This window comes from Oculina patagonica, chromosome 9 (assembly GCF_052425735.1).
Source record: "Oculina patagonica isolate OP01 chromosome 9, crgOcupat, whole genome shotgun sequence".
NCBI lineage: Eukaryota > Metazoa > Cnidaria > Anthozoa > Scleractinia > Oculinidae > Oculina > Oculina patagonica.
In genome coordinates, this window is record NC_135766.1 from 512,060 (window position 1) to 533,110 (window position 21,051).

The 21,051-nt window shown below is 38.8% G+C and overlaps 3 protein-coding genes across 4 annotated transcripts in view; all 3 read right to left on the reverse strand.

Annotated features, from left to right (window-relative positions):
• Positions 1-17,956, reverse strand: part of LOC144665344 (uncharacterized) — a 43,722-nt gene extending 25,766 nt beyond the window's left edge. Inside the window, exons 1-5 of one of the 2 annotated variants that reach the window (XM_078526582.1) lie at positions 17,189-17,956; positions 14,187-14,255; positions 12,315-12,593; positions 10,664-10,751; positions 9,534-9,811 (exon numbers count right to left, since the gene is read on the reverse strand). In XM_078526582.1, coding sequence (XP_078382708.1) covers positions 9,801-9,811; positions 10,664-10,751; positions 12,315-12,593; positions 14,187-14,255; positions 17,189-17,347 — 606 coding nt within the window. In that variant the 5' untranslated portion in view covers positions 17,348-17,956 and the 3' untranslated portion in view covers positions 9,534-9,800. Of the gene's footprint in view, positions 1-9,533; positions 9,812-10,663; positions 10,752-12,314; positions 12,594-14,186; positions 14,256-17,188 lie in introns of those variants that run through there. The other variant, XM_078526581.1, reaches the window with a different exon arrangement.
• LOC144665439 (uncharacterized) lies at positions 126-8,674 on the reverse strand. The gene is made up of 5 exons (XM_078526691.1): positions 8,456-8,674; positions 7,295-7,367; positions 1,660-1,946; positions 1,027-1,320; positions 126-678 (listed from the first exon to the last, which is right to left on the reverse strand). Exons 1-5 carry the CDS (start codon positions 8,612-8,614, stop codon positions 661-663), a joined length of 831 nt encoding a protein of 276 aa, XP_078382817.1. The 5' UTR covers positions 8,615-8,674; the 3' UTR covers positions 126-660.
• Positions 17,957-17,974: 18 nt separating the features above from the next.
• Positions 17,975-21,051, reverse strand: part of LOC144665345 (uncharacterized) — a 112,504-nt gene continuing 109,427 nt past the window's right edge. The window contains exon 5 of the mRNA XM_078526583.1: positions 17,975-18,687. Coding sequence (XP_078382709.1) covers positions 18,670-18,687 — 18 coding nt within the window. The 3' untranslated portion in view covers positions 17,975-18,669. The remainder of the gene's footprint in view (positions 18,688-21,051) is intronic.

Below are 21,051 nucleotides of genomic sequence, written 5' to 3' on the forward strand. Positions count from 1 at the left end.
TTGAATAAACTTATTCAAGTTTGTAATACGGCTTAAATACATCAAGAAAAAGATATATGTGCATTTGCTAAGTCTGCGAATTAAGACGGTTAAAGCAAATTGTCCCATTGCCCGTTTTTGTCTGTAATAATTCGATTTCCTTTTTTAAGTCTTCCTTTTCATTGGAAGAGAGACATCGTGTGGTGTGCAGAAAACTGCCAACAAATAACGGTCAGCTAATTTGTCGAATAATAAAATAATTTAGACTATCAACGGATTTTAGCCAACTCGACCTAAGGCGCCTTCGGCAATATCAGACAATATTTGATTTTATTTGATTTCGCAGGATGCTTGTCGAATTTACACAGATAACAATACAAGGTAACACTATTGAAACAAACAGAATTTTATTTGTTCCAAAGACTAAATTTCATCCCACTCAGTTTGCGACATAAAAGTCTACGATACAATCTAAAATTGTGCCATTGTTTTAAAGGTTAAAAAAGCTGAACACTTTAATTTTACCATGTTTACCATCATCTAAGTTTTATTTCTAGGATCGCTTGAAGTAAAAAAAAAAAAGGAAAAACCGAAACAGAAGCAGCTAAAAAGATACACATAAGGGTAAATTAAAGTTTTATTGGATGTTGATCTGCTTTTTATGGTGTCTATCGGTACATCTTAAATCTTCACGGGAACCTAAAGAACGGAAATTTAACGGTACGTTAGTTTGAAATGAGGAAACGATTACAAAACAATTCAGTGAAGGGATGAGGCTGTAAAATAAAATCTAAAAGTCGTGTACAGATATAATTTTCTTATGATTGAGGTCGTTGCGTCAAAAGCCAAATGACGTCAGTGGTTGGATGTAAGGGAGGGGCCAGAGGAGCCCGGGTCCCCTTCTTAATTTTGGTAACGACATTTTTTAATGTCACACTACGCTAAAAGTGTTTTGGGTATACACAAACAAAGGTAACACAATGGTATGGGACGGGGGTATTAATAACCCATCCAGGCTTCGGGACTGACCAGTTACACAAGTTATACCTGGGCGTTTCGTTGCGTCATGTACTGTTCCTGTCCGTATGGTGGAGGCATCTCAGCCTGCTGAGGTTGGTACCCTGTGGCTCCAGCAGGAGCATATGGAGCCAATTGAGATTGATAAACCCCCGAGGCAGAAACAGGTACCATCACTATTTGAGGTTGCCCGCCCTGTGCACCTGGTGTGACAGTTTGCACTGCAACCATGCCACCAGCTGTCTGCATCGGAATGGCCACAGGAGCAGAACCAGGGCCCTGGGTCAAGACGTAACCAGTGTTGGCAGTGTACATAACTTGCTGCTAATGAATGAAACAAAAAAAGGCAAGACTTACAATACGCAGATTGATTAAATTATAGTAGCGTTTTCTTGGATAGGTGATACTTGTTTTCTAATCAATGGTAAACTTCGACTTCTGTTCCTAAATGTTAAGCCCTAATTTTGCTGAATTTTAGGACGTTATAGCAAAGATATGCACGTGCATGTACATCGAGTTTCTGATCGGTTGCAAATGATTCTGAAGTGGTATACTCCCGATGACGTTTTACTAACTAAACATCGCAGAGTGATGCCCCTTTGGCTTGCTCTCTCGCCAGCAAAAACCTTTCCTTTCTAAATTCACTCTCGGTAGGCTGCTTACCTGCTGTAATGGAGTGTTGCAGCAACACTTGCAAGGTTTCATAAGACAAAGACACACAGACGCCCAGATTCCAATGACAAACTCAACAACGCCAAGAATCAAAATTACAGCACTGAGAGCCATTGCTGTATCATGGATGTTTCTTCTATACTTCTGCCCGGCTCCGTATCCGTACCTGAAGTCGTGTCTGTAGTCGTCTCTATGTATGTCAATAGATATGCTGTAGCAGATTATGATAATTCTACCGAGCACAGCTGAGACGATGGAGAAACCCATAAATATACCAGCTTGAATGGAGTTCAAATTAGGAAACAAAGATAGTTTTTTTTTTTTTTTTTTTTTTTTTTTTTTTTTTTAATATTTTTAATTTCTTGCCATACAAACATACAGTACAAAATTACAAAGAAAAAAGAAACACTACTTACAATTTAAACATTACTTACAGTCCTAACGCTACTTACTTACACTAATACAATACTTACTTACACTACAACAATAAATTATTACAAGCTTAACATTACTTACTACAAACAAAGCACGTTAAAAAATAAACAAGGTATATTATGCTATGGAGAGCAGAAGAAAAAAGAGACATGCAAAGCAAACACCAGCTTTCTAAACAAAAGGTCAAAAAGCAGGTTTCGAAAAACTAGAGTGACCTAAAATATTTTCGGTGGAGTTTTTTAAAAGGTAGAGTGGAAAAAGGAAATAGTCTAACTTAATACAGGAATAAAGATATTCCATTTTCTGTAATGTTGAGCAAGTGTACCTTTTTTCCTGGCAATGTAAAATTCTAATTTAAGAGTAGCTCTTAATTTAGCCTTAAAAACTGGTAAAGAGGGTTTAATCTTATCAAGCTTACACCTATAAATAAAATATTTTCCAAGAAGAAGAATATGGTTAACTACCATAGAGTCTGTATCGATATCAAACTTACCAAACAAAACATCGGTGAGAGAAAAATTTAAAACTTCATTCTTATGGATGGCCAACCACGACAATACCTCTTTCCAGAATACCTCGCTTGCTTTACAAAGAAACAATAAATGCTCGAGGGATTCATCTTCAGAGTAACAGAAAGCACATAATGGCGAGTCTACAATCTTAAATTTATATAGTCTGTCATTTGTATACACAATATGGTTTAGTAATTTGTACTGAAAAGCTCTTAACTTTGTATCCAAAGTAACACTAAACGCTAGAGAATAGATTTTCTTCCAATCGACGGAGAGATTTGGATAGTCATTTTTAAATTTCTTTTGGGCAGTAGGAGGAATTACTTTACGAGAAAGAAACTCTTCATAAACTATTTTGGAGGGAATGTTAGAAATATCCAACATTTCCCCCTTTATAGGCACTTCAAAAGAATTTGCAGGGCAGGAGTATGGTTCACGGTATATACTCTCACCCTTGATAATGGAGCGCCATTCCTTTGGAATGGCACTGACTACTCCCATTAAAAGGAAAAATTGACTAGGTGATAGTTTTGACCTGAGAACTTTATCACTTTCCAGAAACGTATTGTCTTTAGAGACTAAATCTCCGATTTTGCTTATCCCACAGTTTATGCGGAAAAAGGCATGATATAAAGATTTACCTTCACATAGAATGTTTTTATTATTCCACAAGTATTGGTTCATAACATCTCCGTACGAAACCACTTCTTTACTTGAAAGAGTTGACCACGCAGCAAGACAATCTTTGTAAAACTCGGGTAAAAATATGGGCAATTTTTGGCAATCAAAATGACACTGCAAAATGAACTTTCCGCCTAGTTTTTTCAAATAGTGGTTTAAGAAGATCTTCCAGGGACTAACATAGTCCTCAATATACTTCTTCACGCACATTATTCTTTGCGCTAGAACCATAGATTCTATATCCAGCATCTTAAGCCCTCCATTTTCAATGCAATTAATCAAAGCTAACCGTTTAACCTTATCCTTTCCTTTCCAAATAAAGCTGTAAAGTTCTTTATTGACTGCCTGTATGAGATCTTTAGACACATGAATAAGCGACGCTTTCGACATAAATTTCGGAATAGCAAAAGATTTAACGATTTGTATCTTTCCTATAAGTGTGAGTCCCCTCCATTTCCACATGCCTAATGTTTTTTTAATAGACTTTATAATTGCCTCGAAATTATCCTTTTTCCTAGAAAGTTGATCATAATCAAAGTGTACGCCTAAAATCTTAATTGAGCGTTTAAATTCATAGGAAGGTGATTTAGACAAATTTTGGACCCCTAAGCAAAAAAATTCTGTTTTTTCCTCATTTAATTTTAAACCTGAGAATCTCGAAAACAGATCTAAATTAACAATCAGGTTCTCATACGAAGACTTATTCCTCAAAAAACATGTCATGTCATCCGCGAAAAGAGAGATTTTCACAACTTCATCCTCAATTTTGATCCCTTGAATCTTGTCATTTTGTCGAATACTGCAAGCTAGAACTTCTAAACTAAGAATGAACAAGAGAGGGGATAACGGATCCCCTTGTCTCACACCACGGTCAACATTAAAGTAACTTGTCGCAAATCCATTATTTATTACGCAACTAGACACGTTTGAGTAAAAGGTGCGAATCCACTGAATAAAAGATGGTCCGAAATTGAATGTGCGAAGGACCTTCAATAAGAATCTATGGTCCAAAGAATCGAACGCTTTCTCAAAATCAATTGTTACAAGGATACCCGACTGATCACTACATTTTGTATATTCTAATACATCATCAATGGTCCTGACGGCGTCAAATATTGATCTTCCTTTCACATAAGCGTTTTGGTTGTAATGAATCAAGTCAGGAAGTATATTCTCTAATCGTTTAGCTAGCGCTTTGGAGGCTATTTTGGTGTCCACATTAATTAAGGAAATTGGTCTCCAATTTTTGATCAGCCTTTTATCTTTTCCTTTCTTTTCTAATAAAGTGATCACCGCTTGTTTCTGAGAGTTAGATAACTCTCCGTGATTATGTGCATAATTGAGACAAGCTACCAAATGTTTTCCAAGAATGGGCCAAAAGGCTAAGTAAAATTCCGTTGTAAGGCCGTCGTTACCAGGTGTTTTGTTCTTTTGAAAACCATTCAAGATGTTGAAACATTCACCGATAGTCAATTCTACCTCACACTTCTCTTTCTGTATTTCAGACAGTGTGGGTAAGGATACGCTGTTAAGAAATGCGTCTAATGAGGCTTCACTTTCTCCAGTAGAGTTCACTTGGTAAAGATTTGAGTAGAAACTTCTAAGTTCGGCCATTATTTCTTTGGGATTCGTTGTCAGAGATTGATCCTCCTTAAGAATCTTTCGGATTGTGCTCTTTTTACCCCTAGAGCTCTCCAAGTTCAAAAAATACTTGTTGCTTTTCTCTCCTTGCTCGTACCATCTTGCCCTTGAACGGATTATAGCGCCTTGTGCAATGTATTCATATTGAAGGTCATACTCGGTTTTCAAAATCTCTAGCCTATTCAGATTATCCGTAGATGGATCCTGGTCACAAAGCTCTTGAAGGATTGTCAATTTTTCCTCTAGAGATGTCAATTTCGCCTTCCTTTCCCTCGCTTTGCGTTTACTGTATGAAATTGTCTCCTGTCTAATTTTGAATTTAATGAGATCCCAAAGCAATCTGGGATCTTGTATATCCCTAAATTCGTCAACCCAAACCTGGTATCTATCGTTTATTAGAGCTACATAGTCATTGTCATCTAATAAACTTGCATTGAACTTCCAGAAGGAAGGACCGTGTGATTTTTCTTCTATTCCATTAACTGACAACAGAATGGCGGAGTGATCAGACTTTATGGAAGGAATAATGCTCACCTGATCGATCTCCTCCTGCAAGGCATTATCGGTTAACCAAAAATCAAGCCTCCTTTGGATCACAGGAGTTTTCTGTGTCCAAGTAAAACGTCTTATTCCTGGGTTCCTAAGTCGCCAAATGTCTACTAGATCGTACAGTAAGCAAATATTCTCAATCTGCTTAGCTGATTCCTTTAATTTTGGTTTGCCCCCACAACCATCAAGGTTGGGGTCTAAAATAACATTAAAATCTCCCCCAATGATTATTCTACAGTCGTCATCTATATCAATGTTATCCAATTCCTCCTTGATTTTGTCGAAAAAGTGAGTTTGCTCACTCGTTTTGTTTGGAGCATAGATGTTTACTAATAAAAACTTTTGATCTTGCACCAGCGCCTCGAGAAAAATAAAACGACCCTCTTTGTCCTGCCGCATGGACTTGATTTGGAATTCCAAATTATTTTTAATTAAAACAAGCACGCCTCTGCTATGTACAGAACCATGCGAGAAATACATCTCACCCTTCCACTGCTTTTTCCAAACATTTTCAACTTCCTTAGTACTATAGGTTTCCTGAATAAAGCAAATGTCGACTTGTTGTCTCATTACCCATCCAAATACTGCTTTCCGTTTTTCAAAAGAACGAATCCCACGAGCATTTAAGGATAATAGTTTAAATGCAAAGTTGCTTGCTGTCATGATTTTACCACAACTTTTAGAATTTGTAAAAGGCCACCAATGCAGCTGTCAATGGAATAACAAAAAGCGTTACCTGAATTCATTTCCATACAAAAGTTGTGAAGAAAAATATTGCGTAAAGCAGGCGTTTGTTTGCGGAAAAAAAAAAAAAATTAACACTCTCCCTTATTGCATTTGCAATTAACACCCTACAAGACACTAACGAATAACGAAAACGACAGAACATAAAAGGTGACCAGAAACACTGTTGTGCCACCGTAGAACGACTCGAGGAAATTGATTGAAACAAAAAACAACATAAAAATAAACACAAACTAAATACGAAAACTAAGCGGAGAGGGGAAATGATGATTACAACGGTTATTTGTTCCCCATAACTTCGTCTATTAAATCATAATAAGGAGAAAGCAAGGCCATTTACGACTGAGGCAAGCTTATCTAGTTACAAATTCGCGTTCAATATAAGTTCAAGCTGTGCCTAAATATAGGCATCAAACAATCCAAACAAAAAAGTAAACGTCAATAATTAAAGTGGGTTTAAGTGTCCATCGATATACAATTTATCAGGTTCAGCGCGGCTGAAATACGCGATCTTACCCGCTTTTCTTGCATCGACCAGCTTCGTCGACTGGAGCTTCCTTCGGTTAACTATTTCTTTTGGCAGGTCTGCAGCGATCCTATACCCGGAATCTTTCAACGACTTTCCTTTTGAGAAAACTGCTTCTCTGTCGCTATATCTAAGAAACCGAGCGATTATTGCTCTAGGGCTTCCATCATCATGAGGCTTTCCGATCCTGTGGACCCTTTGAAATTCGATACCCATTGTTTGGACACCACATTGCTGTTCCAGGAAAGAATTAAGCACCATGCGACAGTCTCCGCCTTCTTCTTCCTCGCTAATGCCGTAGAAACGCAAATTTTCTCGCCTTTGATACACTTCAGCATACAACAGTTTGTTTTCCAATTCTTTGTTTCCTAAGAAGGAAACAAAGATAGTGAGTTCAAACGGGCCTTTCATAATGCTGATGCACTGAAATGGTTTATTCGCTCACGGCAACTTCAAAACATTAAAAAGTATTACCAGAGGTTATAAAGACCTCGGATTTTTCTTTGTAGGTTGTCAGAGTGAGGTGAACTTGATCAACTTACAAAAGCGTTGCGTGGAGTACATCGTTCTTTTCGAGTCCCGCGGATACCTAGACCCCCAGCGATGATCATCTGCAACAGAACGATGCCATTGCATTAACAATAGACTATGTCAAAAGTCCTGCTATGAGAAGTGCGCTCCCAATCAATCAATGTAATTGCTAACCGAAGCAGTTTGAAATAGTGTATCAAAGATAGGCTTAGATCTGAAATAGGTAAGGGAAAATCACATATTTTTGTCTAAAAGGGTTTCATTGGGCATTGGAGGATGTGCATTTTGGTAAAAAGACGAAATGACGTGACGACATGAATCGGATGTGACATTCGAGTACGAATTTACTTGACAACTGAAATCTCAGAATGTTTAGTAACCATGGAAAGCGATGGAAAAGAGTGTTTAAATACCTGAATTTGTTCTATCAACAGAGTTTTGATGTTAAATATAACTTTCATACAGGAAAATGCCTCCAGGCGAAGTTGTCTAGCTTCTAATTCTGTTCGTTTTGAATGACGAACAAACATAAAAAAATCATTATGCTCATATGTGGGGGACAAAAACGTTCAAAATCTTAACATTTTACGGAAAAAATTACTTTCAGTTTCGAATATATGGAGCAACGCAAGTTAAAATAGCAGAATTGATCCTCATGGTTAAACGTTTAATGAGTCTCAGCAAGAATAGTGTCATGTTTGGTACACTTGGTGCAAATTTGTTGACACATGGTAACACAAATTTGCATTTCAAATCACGCAAAAATCATCCTGCGTGAAAACGTTACGCACTATAAAACGCAGTGAGTAAGCAACGTTTCTACCAAAACATAACTTTAAAATAAAACACAATTTCACTCTGTTGCCTTTTTAGGTAACGATAGGCGTGCCATCCTCGTTCGAGTTCGAGTTTAATGTTTAAATCTGTTTCAGTAGAGATTTAAACTGATGCGCTACAAACAGATTTGAAATGTATTAAATCCCTAGTTCAACGGAAAAAAAAAATCTATAACATTGGGAAATAGCTTGAGTTTGAAAAGGGCTAAAATAATAATTGTAAATCAATTACTTTGTCGCATTTTACGATGATTTCTGCAACATGCTTACGCCAGGAGCCATTACCTGCTTATGCATAAGATTGTATTTGGTAGGTCGCAAGTGAAACTCACCCAGACACCGATCCAAATCCCAAAACCACCGATAACTGTCCAGAAGTAACTCACAGCAACGTCTGCGATGCCGAAAAAGAAGAGAAGAAACCCGACAATGATGTGCACAATAGCAAGAACCCTCACCATACTGGCAGCCTTCGCTGAATTGTCTTCCATGTTTAACTGCGTTTACAGGATAAAGCGCTTCGATCGAACCACAACACTCAAACAAACACTACTTCGTCAACTATTTACACAATTTGCATCATACAAATACAAGCGGAAGTTTCGGTACATTGCGCCCAATTGAGCTAATTTTCATTGTGCTTTTATTATATCACTAAAGGAAACTACACAAACAAAATAGTCGCGTATACGTTTTTGTGATTTTCGTGGCAGGTAACAACGTTCAAAAACAAATTATCACGATGCGCATAAATGGTGGAGGGTCACAATGCATATTGAGTTAACCGTTAGCCGTAAAATTTGTTAACCGTAAAGCAAAGCTAAGATGTTCGGCCAAGGGAAATTTGACCTGAAACTCTAACGCCTTGTGGAAATTACCTACAAAATAATTTTAAATAAGTAGGCTGAATTCTCTCATTCCAGAATGGATTTGTTATGTTTTATGACAATGGAAATTAACTTTAAACTTTTTACAACAATGGAAATTGATTGTTATTAGTTTAAAGCAATTGAAGTTAATTTGAACACTTCTGTTAACCGCTACGCAAAAAAATTAACCGTAAATCGTAATATATATATATATATATATATATTTACCGTTGACGGTAAAAACCACCACCTCATTGAGACTCTCATAGTCATATCCGTGCATAGCAGTTTATTAAGATTCGTTCGTCTTCTCGCACAGCCGTGCACAGCCACAGCTGTAAATGTGTTTCGTTGACAATTTATTGAATAATCTTGTATGATATCGTCTGATTTTAGCCAACGCAGCGTACGCCCTTTATGGCAATATCAGGCGATACTTTGCGTGATTTCGAAGGATGATTTTTAAAATTATACGGAATACAATACAAGGTATAACAATTGAAACAAATAGATTTTTATTTGTCTGAAGACTTGAAATTTTTTTATCACACTTTCTGTGGCATTAAATCTTAACTAATACAATCTGAAGTCGTGCAATTGTTTTAGAGGTAAAATAAAATCACTTTAACTTGCATCTAACTTCGTTTTTATGCACATTTTTTTTAAAAAAATGAGCAACTGAAATGACTACAGTTTAAAATGCACACTCATTTTTTCTTCTTCTTCTTCTATTACTTTTTCTTCTTCTTTGACGTCCATCTTGTGCTTATGGTGTTAACCAGACTCCCACCGAACTCGTAAAGGCATTTCAAGTCTTCACTGGAATGTAAATAAAGAACATGCAACTATCAGTTCCTTTAACTTGAGGTAAATGATTGCAGAACAAGTTAGCAGTCGTGTGCAGAAAAAAAATACTTTATGAAGTGAGGCCGTATTGTCATTGGCATCAATTGGGGAGCAAGCATGACGCAGTGGTGGAAGCGCTAGCCGTCCACCAATGTGGCCCAGATTCGCATTTCGGAGCCGGTGTCATTTCTCGTCATTTCTCGTCCTTGCTCCGAGGGTTTTTCTCCGGGTTCTCCTGTTTTCCTCCCTCCAAAAAACACAACACTTCCAAATTTGAATTCGACCTGGAATTAGTGGAATCGGAAGAGCCACAATGTGGAAGGTGTTAATGTAAATTCCCATTTATTTATTTTTTATATAAATTCGAGATGGCCGAGCGAGAGTCACAGCTTTGAAGTCGTAAATGCCGTCATTTCACAACAAGGAATTGCGCTATTTTCAATCATTCAATTTCCCACTAACGAACTTGGTTAAACGTCAAAAACCCTTGCGATTGTACCAGTAAATTAACTAGTCTAAGAGGAAGGCGCTTCCCAATATGTACTTAGCTTGCGAGATAAGCCTTGGAAGCTTTCCGTTTGTGTGGGAAAACTGATGAGAAATTTCTGCCAAATCGAATAGTCTTTTAACAATTTTTACACAATAGTACGGGACGGGAGTATAACCCTTCCACACAGAGCAACCTAGGAAACCTGTCCGACTGTCAACTTGCTGAGGTTGGTTCCGTGTTGCCACGGCTCCAGCTCCAAAACAGGAACCATGTTCAATTGAAGTTGGCTCCCCTGTGACCAGTTGGTGTGCAAGTTTAGACAGCAAACATTTCACCTTTTGCTTCCATTGGAATGGCCACAGGAACACATCCAGGACCCTGGGTTATGACGCTGCTAGAATTGGCTGGGTACATCACTTGTCCCTTTGAATGAAAGAATTAAAAAATAAGGCAAGAATCACACTAGGTAAATATAAAGAACCGTTTTCTTTGTTAGGTGGCACTTGTTTTCAAGTAAATACTAAACTTTGACTTATGGTCCTGTCTGAGTTATATAAGCCGTATTTTTTCTGTATTTAAAGGCGCAGCATTACGGTAATTCAACTACGTTTTGTGTTAAAAAAGTAGCATAACCGTTGGAAGGCAAAAGTAACAAGTAACGCAAGTAACACTGACAAACTTGAAAACGTCGGTACAATTTTATCAAGTTTTAGGCAACTTCTGTCCTATCCATCCTAACCAATCCACTTTTTAACAATTTTCATGACAGTACAGTACGTTTTAACAAGGTAAGACCACTTTTAAGGGATTTCCAATTATTACCAATAAAAGAGTTTCTGATGGCTAACTTTCTAACTTGGGTGCTGCAGTGGAAAAAAGGGATACACCAAATGAACGTTCTTGTTGATGACCAGAATCAAACAGTTGTCATATAGGAATATATCAAATGAATGAATAAAAAGGAAGTTGATCTTTGCCATAACGTAAAGAACTCCTTTTTCAAAATTGTGAAAAAACAATCACCAAAGACATATTGCCTTCCACCCGCACTTATTTGCCCTATCGATTGCAAATGACTCTATATTAGAATATTGTAACGGCAAATGGGATGCACATCAAAAAAAAATTGCGTTACATCAAGAACCATACATTAAAAAAGCGACGAATAATGTAAATGATTAGCTTTTGGAAGTTTGGAATGGCAGAGTTTAATCGCTTTTTAAAGATGAATTCCAGTCCGTACTGCGCAATCTCGGCTGCAATGTTTATGTGAGCCCACACGAAGGGAATGTTTACAAGCAAAACTAAAAATTCCCCGACAAACTTACCTTTTTCTTCATTATTAACGCCAGATATCCTTGCAGAACAAATAATAACGAGTAAAAGAACCTTGACGCTATTTCAAACCGACGTTTCAGCTCATCAGAAATCTTGAACGAAACGAACTGTAATGGCGGACTAAAAAACCGTCATGTATGCTGTTACCGAAGTGTAACGTTTCAACGAATTCAAAACAAAAACGTAAACAAACCCTGAGTCTGCGCAGTACGGACTGGAAATCAGCTTTAAACATGTGAAAAAGAGGTTTAATACAGCATGGAGATAATACCGCCGGGTAAATCACTCGCGGCGCAATTTTATTTTTTACGCCCACTTTACACACTTAGTTTTTTTTTCGAATTTTGTGAAAGAGGAAAAAGAAAAATGTTCGATATAATGTGCCCCGTGGTGGAGTCGAATTTGGGTCGTCCGAGCGAGTATGATAACCACTAGGGCACCTTCCCTTACAAATATACATAGCTAACCGTAAACAGGCTAACCAAATTCCAAAGTAGGCTAACCGAAGTAAATAGTGTGCTAAAAAAGTGCATATTTCGGTAACCGAAGTGAGTAGTAGGCTAACTGGTACTGGTTACCAGTCGACGACCGTAAGTGGCGGCCATCTTGAAGTAGGCGTAAACAAAAATGGCCCGTGTGTCCGCCTACCTGCTGTGATGGAGTACTACTATAGCAACATGTGCAACGGTTCTGAACACGACAAACAGAAACGGCCGCCCAGGTTCCAATGGCAAAGGCAACAATACCGAGAATCAAAATAATCACAGAGATGGCCATTTCTGTGTCATAAATACTAAGCACTTCGCCAGTGTGTCCGTATCTGTATCTGTAGTCGTCTCGATATCCGGCAATGGACATGCCGTAGTAGATGATGATTACTCCACCAAACACAGCTGAGACGATGGAGAAACCCCTAAATATACCAGCCTAGAATTTAAAATACGAAACAAACATAGTTAGTTGAAAACGAGCCTTTGTTTGTAGTAATCATTTATCACAGTTACCCCAAGGATGCAGTAAAGAAAGGATGCAGGAAAACTACATGTGATTCGTGTATTATGACGTCATTTTGTGTTACATAGAAGTGAGGCAACCTAGGTTCAAGTTAGATCTTCGTTGAAACATACAGTCAACTCTCTCTAAGACGGACACCGTCGGGACCGGCCCCAACTGTCCGTCTTAAAGAGGTGTCCGCCTTATAGAGAGTCGAGGTAACGTAACACCAGAAATTTTGAGATTATAAAGCTAAACGGCTATGCATAACGAATACACGTCTGTTTTAAGTCGCTTACTTTAGCAAAACCTATAAAGTGGAACAAAAATAATATCAGAAATTCGACTCGTTTGTTCATTACAAACGGCAATACTGTAAGTAGAAAACTATGTCTTCGGTGCCCATATGCTTACGCAGAGAAGTATATCACGTTATAGCGGATTGTTTTTGGTAAGTTTGGTATTCTAAAGGCGCCGACTTACTATGCTTTATGTTGATAGCAAGTTTTGAAATATTATTCACTAAAAAATCACTTCTTGTGCGTGTCCGTTGGCGGTTTTAAAATGTCCGTTATCCGTCTTAGAGAGGTGTCCGTCTTACAGAGAGTTTTGTTACAGTAAAATGACTGGAAAACGGCAAGGACCATAACCAGGTGTCCGTCTTATGGAGGTGTCCGCCTTATAGAGGTGTCCGTCTTATAGAGGTGTCCGTCTTATAGAGGTGTCCGTCTTATAGAGGTGTCCGTCTTATAGAGGTGTCCGTCTTATGGAGGTGTCCGTCTTATGGAGGTGTCCGTCTTACAGAGAGTTTTGTTACAGTAAAATGACTGAAAAACGGCAGGGACCATAGCCAGCTGTCCGTCTTATGGAGGTGTCCGTCTTATGAAGGGTCCGTTTAGGTGTCCGTCTTATGGAGGTGTCCGTCTTATGGAGGTGTCCGTCTTATGGAGGTGTCCGTCTTATGAAGGTGTCCGTCTTATGGAGGTGTCCGTCTTATGGAGGTGTCCGTCTTATGGAGGTGTCCGTCTTATGGAGGTGTCCGTCTTATGAAGGTGTCCGTCTTATGGAGGTGTCCGTCTTATGGAGGTGTCCGTTACGAGAGAGTTGAACATATCTCTGAACATGGCACATTACATTTTTCCCTCCCTCCACTCCCTCTCTCATATTTTACTGAACGTGAGGCGGGTTATCCCTCACCTTTCTTTTTTTTTTCTAATGTAATCTTGAAGTGAATGTACTGAAATAAAACAGCCAAATCTATGGCCAAAAAAGCCCAACTGGGAATGTCTGATTCTGTCCGAGCAAACGGAGCTCAGCCAATGTAACACACGTGTCTTACCAATAAGTATGGCTCATTAATTAAGAAGGAGCAAGATACCTAAATGGCTTATTCGCGCAATAATTTATTCAAATTACTATAATACCTAAGGCTCTTTGGGGCTCGGATTTTTTCTTAGAGCTTGTAATGAGTAGAACTTCTGCGCTCGAAATACTATACATAATATTTGACATATTTTATCTACTTACAAAAGTATTATGGTATATACATCGTTGTTTACGAGTACCAGGAATACCAAGAGCTCCTGTGATGCACATCTGCAACAGAACAATACCGTTACATTAACAATAAACTCTGAAACGGTCTTCATTCTTTTGGCGTTGAATCGAGGTGTTCCTGCTTAAATAACTTAGCGAGCGTAATCTGAAGAGAAAACGAAACTTCACAAGGTGCAGTGGCGTGCAGCCGGAAGACATAAAAAAAATATAGAGGATTTATTTTAATTCTCATACTGTCAATCAATTGTTCTCTAAACAGTTTGTAATCGTCACGATTCAATGACCCTAGTTTTAATGCCGCTTTTTTTACAAGTGCTTTTGTTCATGAGCGAAGCTGTTCTAAGAAGCTTTGCTATACCAATATTACTCTTTTTCTTTTCTACAAGAATATTGTTTTTCTGGCCCATGCTGAATATTCTAAATTTTCGGCTAAAAATATTCTCGATTATCCTTACCATAAATATGTATTACATGTACCGTTTGTCGTATTACATGTACCGTTTGTCGAACTGTCGTGTGGCTAGTGCTACAGTGCCGTAGCAAGGGGAGGGGCCGGGGGGGCCCGTGCCCCCCCAGTTTTTTTCCCAAAAAGGAAAAACAGACCTGTATAAAATGTTGAAAATAAAATTTTATCTCCCGAGCATCCTCGGAGACCCAGGGGCAGTTTGTGGGGCAAGAGAAACGCGAAAAAGCGGGTAAAAAATAGCGCGAAACTGCCAGTTACATAAATCAGCATATAAAAGTTCTATTGACTGAAAGTGCCCCTGGGGAAAGATTCTTACCAGACCAGTTCAAAAAGCTCTCTGAATACTGCCTCGTGATTGGGCAGAAAAATCTTTTGTTTTCCCTTTGTATTATTCTGCCCAATCGGCGAACAGCTTGACTGCGGTCCTTTTGTTGTGTTCTCATGCAAACGAAGTATGTACACAAAGCCAGTTCGCTCGTTATATCTGTCTTGCTTTTTAGCGGAGAATTTGCTCGGGAAGGAAACGTTTCGGCTAGTGCCTCCCCTGGTCGAAAACGTCGAAAGTTTGACGGCCATGCCCGCGGAGAGACGGCGGATTCTTCAGATTGTGGTCGATCGCAGGAATCGTAACACTTGAATGCTGCTTGCGAGCTATTAAAGTTTGTGTGCGATATGCAGCTTGTTGCACTGCTATAAAAATGGATGTTTTTCAGATCTTTTACGGAAAGATTGATGACAGTTTGAGGCGAAACTTTTCCAAACAAGAGTATATTTTTCACGAACAAACCAGGCAGATGTGTCAAGCGGCCGATCGCGACTAGCTACGCGTGCAAAGCGTGCAGCAGCGATTCTAGCACTGGCTTTTGTGTACAAAAGGACCGAAGTCAAGCTGGTCGTCGATTGGGCAGAATAATACAAAGGGAAAACAAAAGATTTTTCTGCCCAATCACGAGGCAGTATTCAGAGAGCTTTTTGAACTGGTCTGGTAAGAATCTTTCCCCAGGGGCACTTTCAGTCAATAGAACTTTTATATGCTGATTTATGTAACTGGCAGTTTCGCGCTATTTTTTACCCGCTTTTTCGCGTTTCTCTTGCCCCACAAACTGCCCCTGGGTCTCCGAGGATGTCTCCCGAGAGGTTTAAAACAATAACATTTGTACTTCTTTTCATTTTTTTAACGTACGTAGGGTGATGCACAACAATGTTAAACGGCCAAAAACTAAAACCAACCAGAAATTAAGACCAGAACGTACTATGATGACTCTGAAAGGTGAAACATTTGCTGGTTTCAAGATACAGACGTTGTAATTGTAATTGACGTTGCAAGTGTTATACTCTCTTCAGTGGCTTGCTGAGACCGTGTAGGAAGTAAATAATTCGCGATATGCGTAAATCACAAATAGCTCTTGGAGAACGCTGGAAATAGCCTTTCCAAGCTTCTAGATTTGAAAATTTTCTGAGCGGGCATGCCCCCAGACCCCCCTAGCGGCTCGCGCCTCCGGCGCTCGCGTGCCCCCCTCCCCCCACTTATTTTATCCTTGCTACGGCACTGTGCTATAAAATAAAATATATAAAAAAATATATCGTTTTATTAGCTTGTTTTGCCGTTAAGAGAAAGGAACAATTTTATGTGGTTTAGATAAAACGTATAATTGTATTGTATTTACAAATTTTCACACATCTCAGCATCGGGTATATTCTTAAAATTTCGCAAATTTCAGCTTCGATATTCTTAGAAAATAAATTCTTATAGAAAAAAGAATGCATTACATAAGTGTCCTTCTTCTGTTTTAATCACCGCGTCGTCATAGTACATAGAGATCGTCGTTCATCTTCCTTCTTACCTGCTTACATCATGCCCGCATTGCAAAATAACAGGTTTCTAAGTGTATCGACTGTCAGTATTCAGATTTAGGGGGGAGGCGGGGGACATGGTGGTGAAAAGAATACAGTATGCGGAAAAAGTTGAATGTGGTTAAATTTGTCCGCTTTTCAAGCCGTCCATATATTTTCTCTATTTTATTCATGTTTACTTTACACAAGTAAAGGCAGTAAAATCAACGCAGTTCAACGTCGCTTTTTCCATGAACTTATCGAAAGAAATCATTTCTAACAACACCAAACTGATCGAAAACAAATTTCGAAGTTCCACTCTAGACGAATTTACAAAATAGCTACACGTGAGATATCACCTATAGTTTGAAAGGCTCTTGTGAACTTTGAAATTCACTTTTTTTAAACTCTTACAAGAAACTGTTATCACGGATAACTAAAGTCCATGTCTGAACTCTAATTCTGGCTTGAGACCTGACTCGGAATTTAGGTATCCTTGTACGTATCTTGCCATTATCTTAGGAAATAGATTAAGATTTAAAACACTGAAATAGACAACTGAAAGTCGATTACTTTGTCGCGTTTAAACATTGATATCAAAGCATTTCCTTGTATAAAAATTAAGCTTGCGAATCATAAAACAAACCTCTGAGAGGTCTCAAACACAACTCACCCAAACACCGATCCATATCCCAAAACATATGTTCCCAGTCCAGAAGTACTCCACAACACGGTCTGCGATACCAAAGCAGACGAGGAGAAACCCCACAATGATGTGTGCGATGGCAAGAATCCTAGCCATATGTACAACCTTCGCTGAATTGTCCGCCATGTTAACGTTAACATATAGCGTTACCTACCGATAGAACCACTTCAACCAACTTCGTCATTGACTATTTACAAATTTAAGCTGAATTTCCGGCTTGCATCACGTACGTAACTAAGGTGGATTTTCACTATGGCGTTATTTTACGAACGTTATCAGAGGTGAATTTTACTGAATTTACGAGCGCAAAAATTAAGTAGAGGAAAAAAGGTATGGAAGACCTGCGTGAAAAAGCAGGTTTGCCACCTGTTCCTGTAACCCCTGGAATGGACGAGGTTTTTTTGTTATTTTTGGTTTCTCGTTTCTAAGCTTTAATTCCCACCGAACCTACAAACTATATCTTAATCCAGAGGCAAACGTCGTTCAAACGTGTGAATCGAAAATGAAGTTTATCAGAAATTGAACTGATATATCCGCCTCATAGTAGAGCTTCTCCGAGGGGTTTCAAAGAAACAAGGGAAAACGACCATTAAATTTAATTTAGGAATGGACCATCATTTTCTTGGAAGGGGGGTATGAAATTTTTCCTCTGCAACCTTTTTTTTTAGTTTATGCACCTCTGCAAACATTTTATTTCGAAATTCAAATTATTTGTTGTTATACATATCGTATTTGCAAACAATTTATTTTGTCTTCCCCCCCCCCCCCCCCCTCCCTTCGTGCAAAAAAATAATTGTCCGGCCCCAATAGGGAACATGGAAACACAAAAAATATAAAACTGGGAACACAGGAAAAGCGAAAACGTCCGACTTCTTCCAAAGCTGTGCACAACGCAATTTACGTTTATGTAGCTGTAACTGCGTTTCGTTGAGAATTTGCCTAACAATAAAATAATTAAGAATATCGTCTGAATTTAGCCAACTCAACCGACGGCCTCTTCGGCAATATCAGGTAATATTCCGCGTGATTTCGAAGGATGCTTATTGACTTTACACAGATAACAAACCAAGGTAAAACTAAAAACAAAGATAATTTAATTTGTTTTACAAACTTATTTTCATCACACTCAGTTTATGACATAAAAGTCTTAACTAATAAAAAATGAAGTTATGTCATTGTTTTAACCCTCGGACGTATAAGCAAATTCATACCCTCACCGTCGTACAAGGGGGAGTGGATGGAAGTCCCCCCCCCCCCCCCTCCTTTTACGTCCGACGGTTAAAGGTTAAAAAAACGATACAGTTTCTAGGATCGTTTGAAAAAGTATACAGCCGAAATAGCAGCAACTAAAAAAAGGTACACAAAGGCTTATTTTTTTTTAGCTTTCTGTGACGTTGATCTGGCTTCTATGGTGTTTACCAGACACCCATCGCACTTGTATGAACATCTTAGGTCTTCACTGGACCCTACAGAACGAACATTTAACGGTTATTTACGTTGAAATGAGGAAACCATTATAGCACAGTATATTGAAGGCGTGAGGCTGTAAAATAAAATCTGAAACTCGTGTACAGAAAGGAATACTTTACGAATCAAGGTCGTTGCGTCGATAGTCAAAAGATGCCAGTGGTTGGATCTAGTGGAGGAGCGAGAGGAGCTCGGGCCCCCTTCTGATTTCTGGTAAAGACATTCGTTTCAATGGCACCCTCCACCTAAAATGTTTTGGGTGTACACAAACAAAAGGACCCCGCCGCTAACGCAAGTTCAAGGTATGGATCCTAAACTGGATACGAGATGACACATAAAGAGTCTAAAGTTAGTCTCTGAGAATTCATTCAATTTATCATTTCACTGCAGAAAATTGCCATAATTCTCTTTTCCGTGACATACCCTTGTGATGGCAGTCAATTAACTAGTCCATGCAGAAGGATCCTCCGATATTTCACTTGCTAGATAAGCATTGAAAGCTTTCCATTGGTCAGGGAAAACGGGAAAGTTTCCGGTCGGAAAATGAATAGTTTTTCTATAAAGTATGGCATGGGATGGAAGTGTTCAGAAACCACCCTAACACACCGAGCACCGCAAAATTGGCGGCTTACCAGTTATACAAGTGATGCCTTGGCGTTTTGTTGCGTCATGTACTGTCCCTGTTCGTATGATGGAGGCATCTCGGGCTGCTGAGATTGGTACCCTGCGGGAGCAACCTGAACCAGCTGGGGTTGGTAACCTGTGGCCAGTACTCTAGGAGAAGAGGCTTGAGCCAACTGAGGTTGATAAACCCCCGCTGCAGAAACAGGTACCATGACCATTTGAGGATGGTCTTCCTGTGCATCTGGTGTGACAGTTTGGACTGCAACCATGTCACCAGCTGCCTGCATCGGAATGGCCACAGCGTGACCAACCGGACCCTGGGTCATGACGTAGCCGGTGTTGGCAGTGTACATAGCTTGCTGCTGATGAATGAAACGTATGAAACAAAAATTAGGCATCAGTTATATTTATTATGCAAATACGCAGATTAATTGAACTAAAGAAACGTTTCCTTAGACTGGAAGTACTCGTTTACGAATGGTAAACTTCAACCGTTGTTTCTATTTGTTAAGTCTTAACTTTGCTGAATTTTAGGAATTTAGCAAGCACATGCTTGTGCATGCAGATCAAGTCTCGGATCGATTGCAAATGGTTCCAAAAAATAGAACCTCCCGATGACGTTTTATTAACTTTAAAGTTTTCTGCCTTTTCTTGCCATCGCAAAGTGACGCCACTTTAAAAAAACGGAACTCGTGGCTTGCTCTCTCGCCATCGAAATACTAACCATGCTAAATTCACTCTCAGTAAGCTGCTTACCTGTTGAAATGGAGCGCTGTAGCAACAATTGAAGGGTTTCATCAGACAAAGACACACAGACGCAGCGATGCCAATGGTAAACTCAACAATGCCAAGAATCAAAATCATAGCAGTGATAGCTATTTCTGTTTCGTGTTCTTTTCGATTCCCGTACCTGTAGTTGTATTTGTAGTGATGATATAAGGCAATGAATATGCTATAGATGATAATAATAATTCCACCAAGCACAGCTGAGACGATGGCGAAGCCCATAAATATACCGGCCTGAATAGAGTTCAGACAAGAAAACAAACCTAGTCAGTTAAAAACGAGCCTTTAAATATGATAAGCACAGAAATGGATTATTCGCTCAAGGCAATATTCAAAGTATTAGAAAGCAAAAGCTGAGGCTATATCACTGGACGAAAAAATGGATTTACTCAAGTTTGAAAGTTGAGCAAATATGATGCAAATTTGGGCATCTATCTTTGCACTAAATTTGCTCAAGTTGTAAAGTCCATGTAAACACAAATGTTTGTCTCTGACGAATTGTTGTGCAAATGTGACGCAAAGATGACATTTGCTCCTTATTTACCTCACTTTTGCTCGCAAGGCAAATTTTTAACTTTCATATTCATTTGTTAAACATTTGCCTTCTGTGTATAAATTACACGTTTACTACTTAATGCAAATTCAAGTAAACACTGTGCAAAATAAATTGTTTGTACTAAGTTTACATCACATTTGCGCGAGATACAAATAAGTAACTTTACGGTCAATTTTCTCGGATTTGCCATACAAGCAAACGTGTACATTTGTTATAGATGTGCGCATGTGTCAAAGAAATAATTTTGCCTCAATTACGCTCACATTTGCCAGGGAGCAAATATGTGAATTAACCAAATTTTTGCTACCGAGGCAAATGTTTAATTTGCTCTCTTTGGAAGAACAGTTTGTTTCAATGTTTCGTGTTTTCACATGCGAAAAGCAAAGTAGCGGGAACG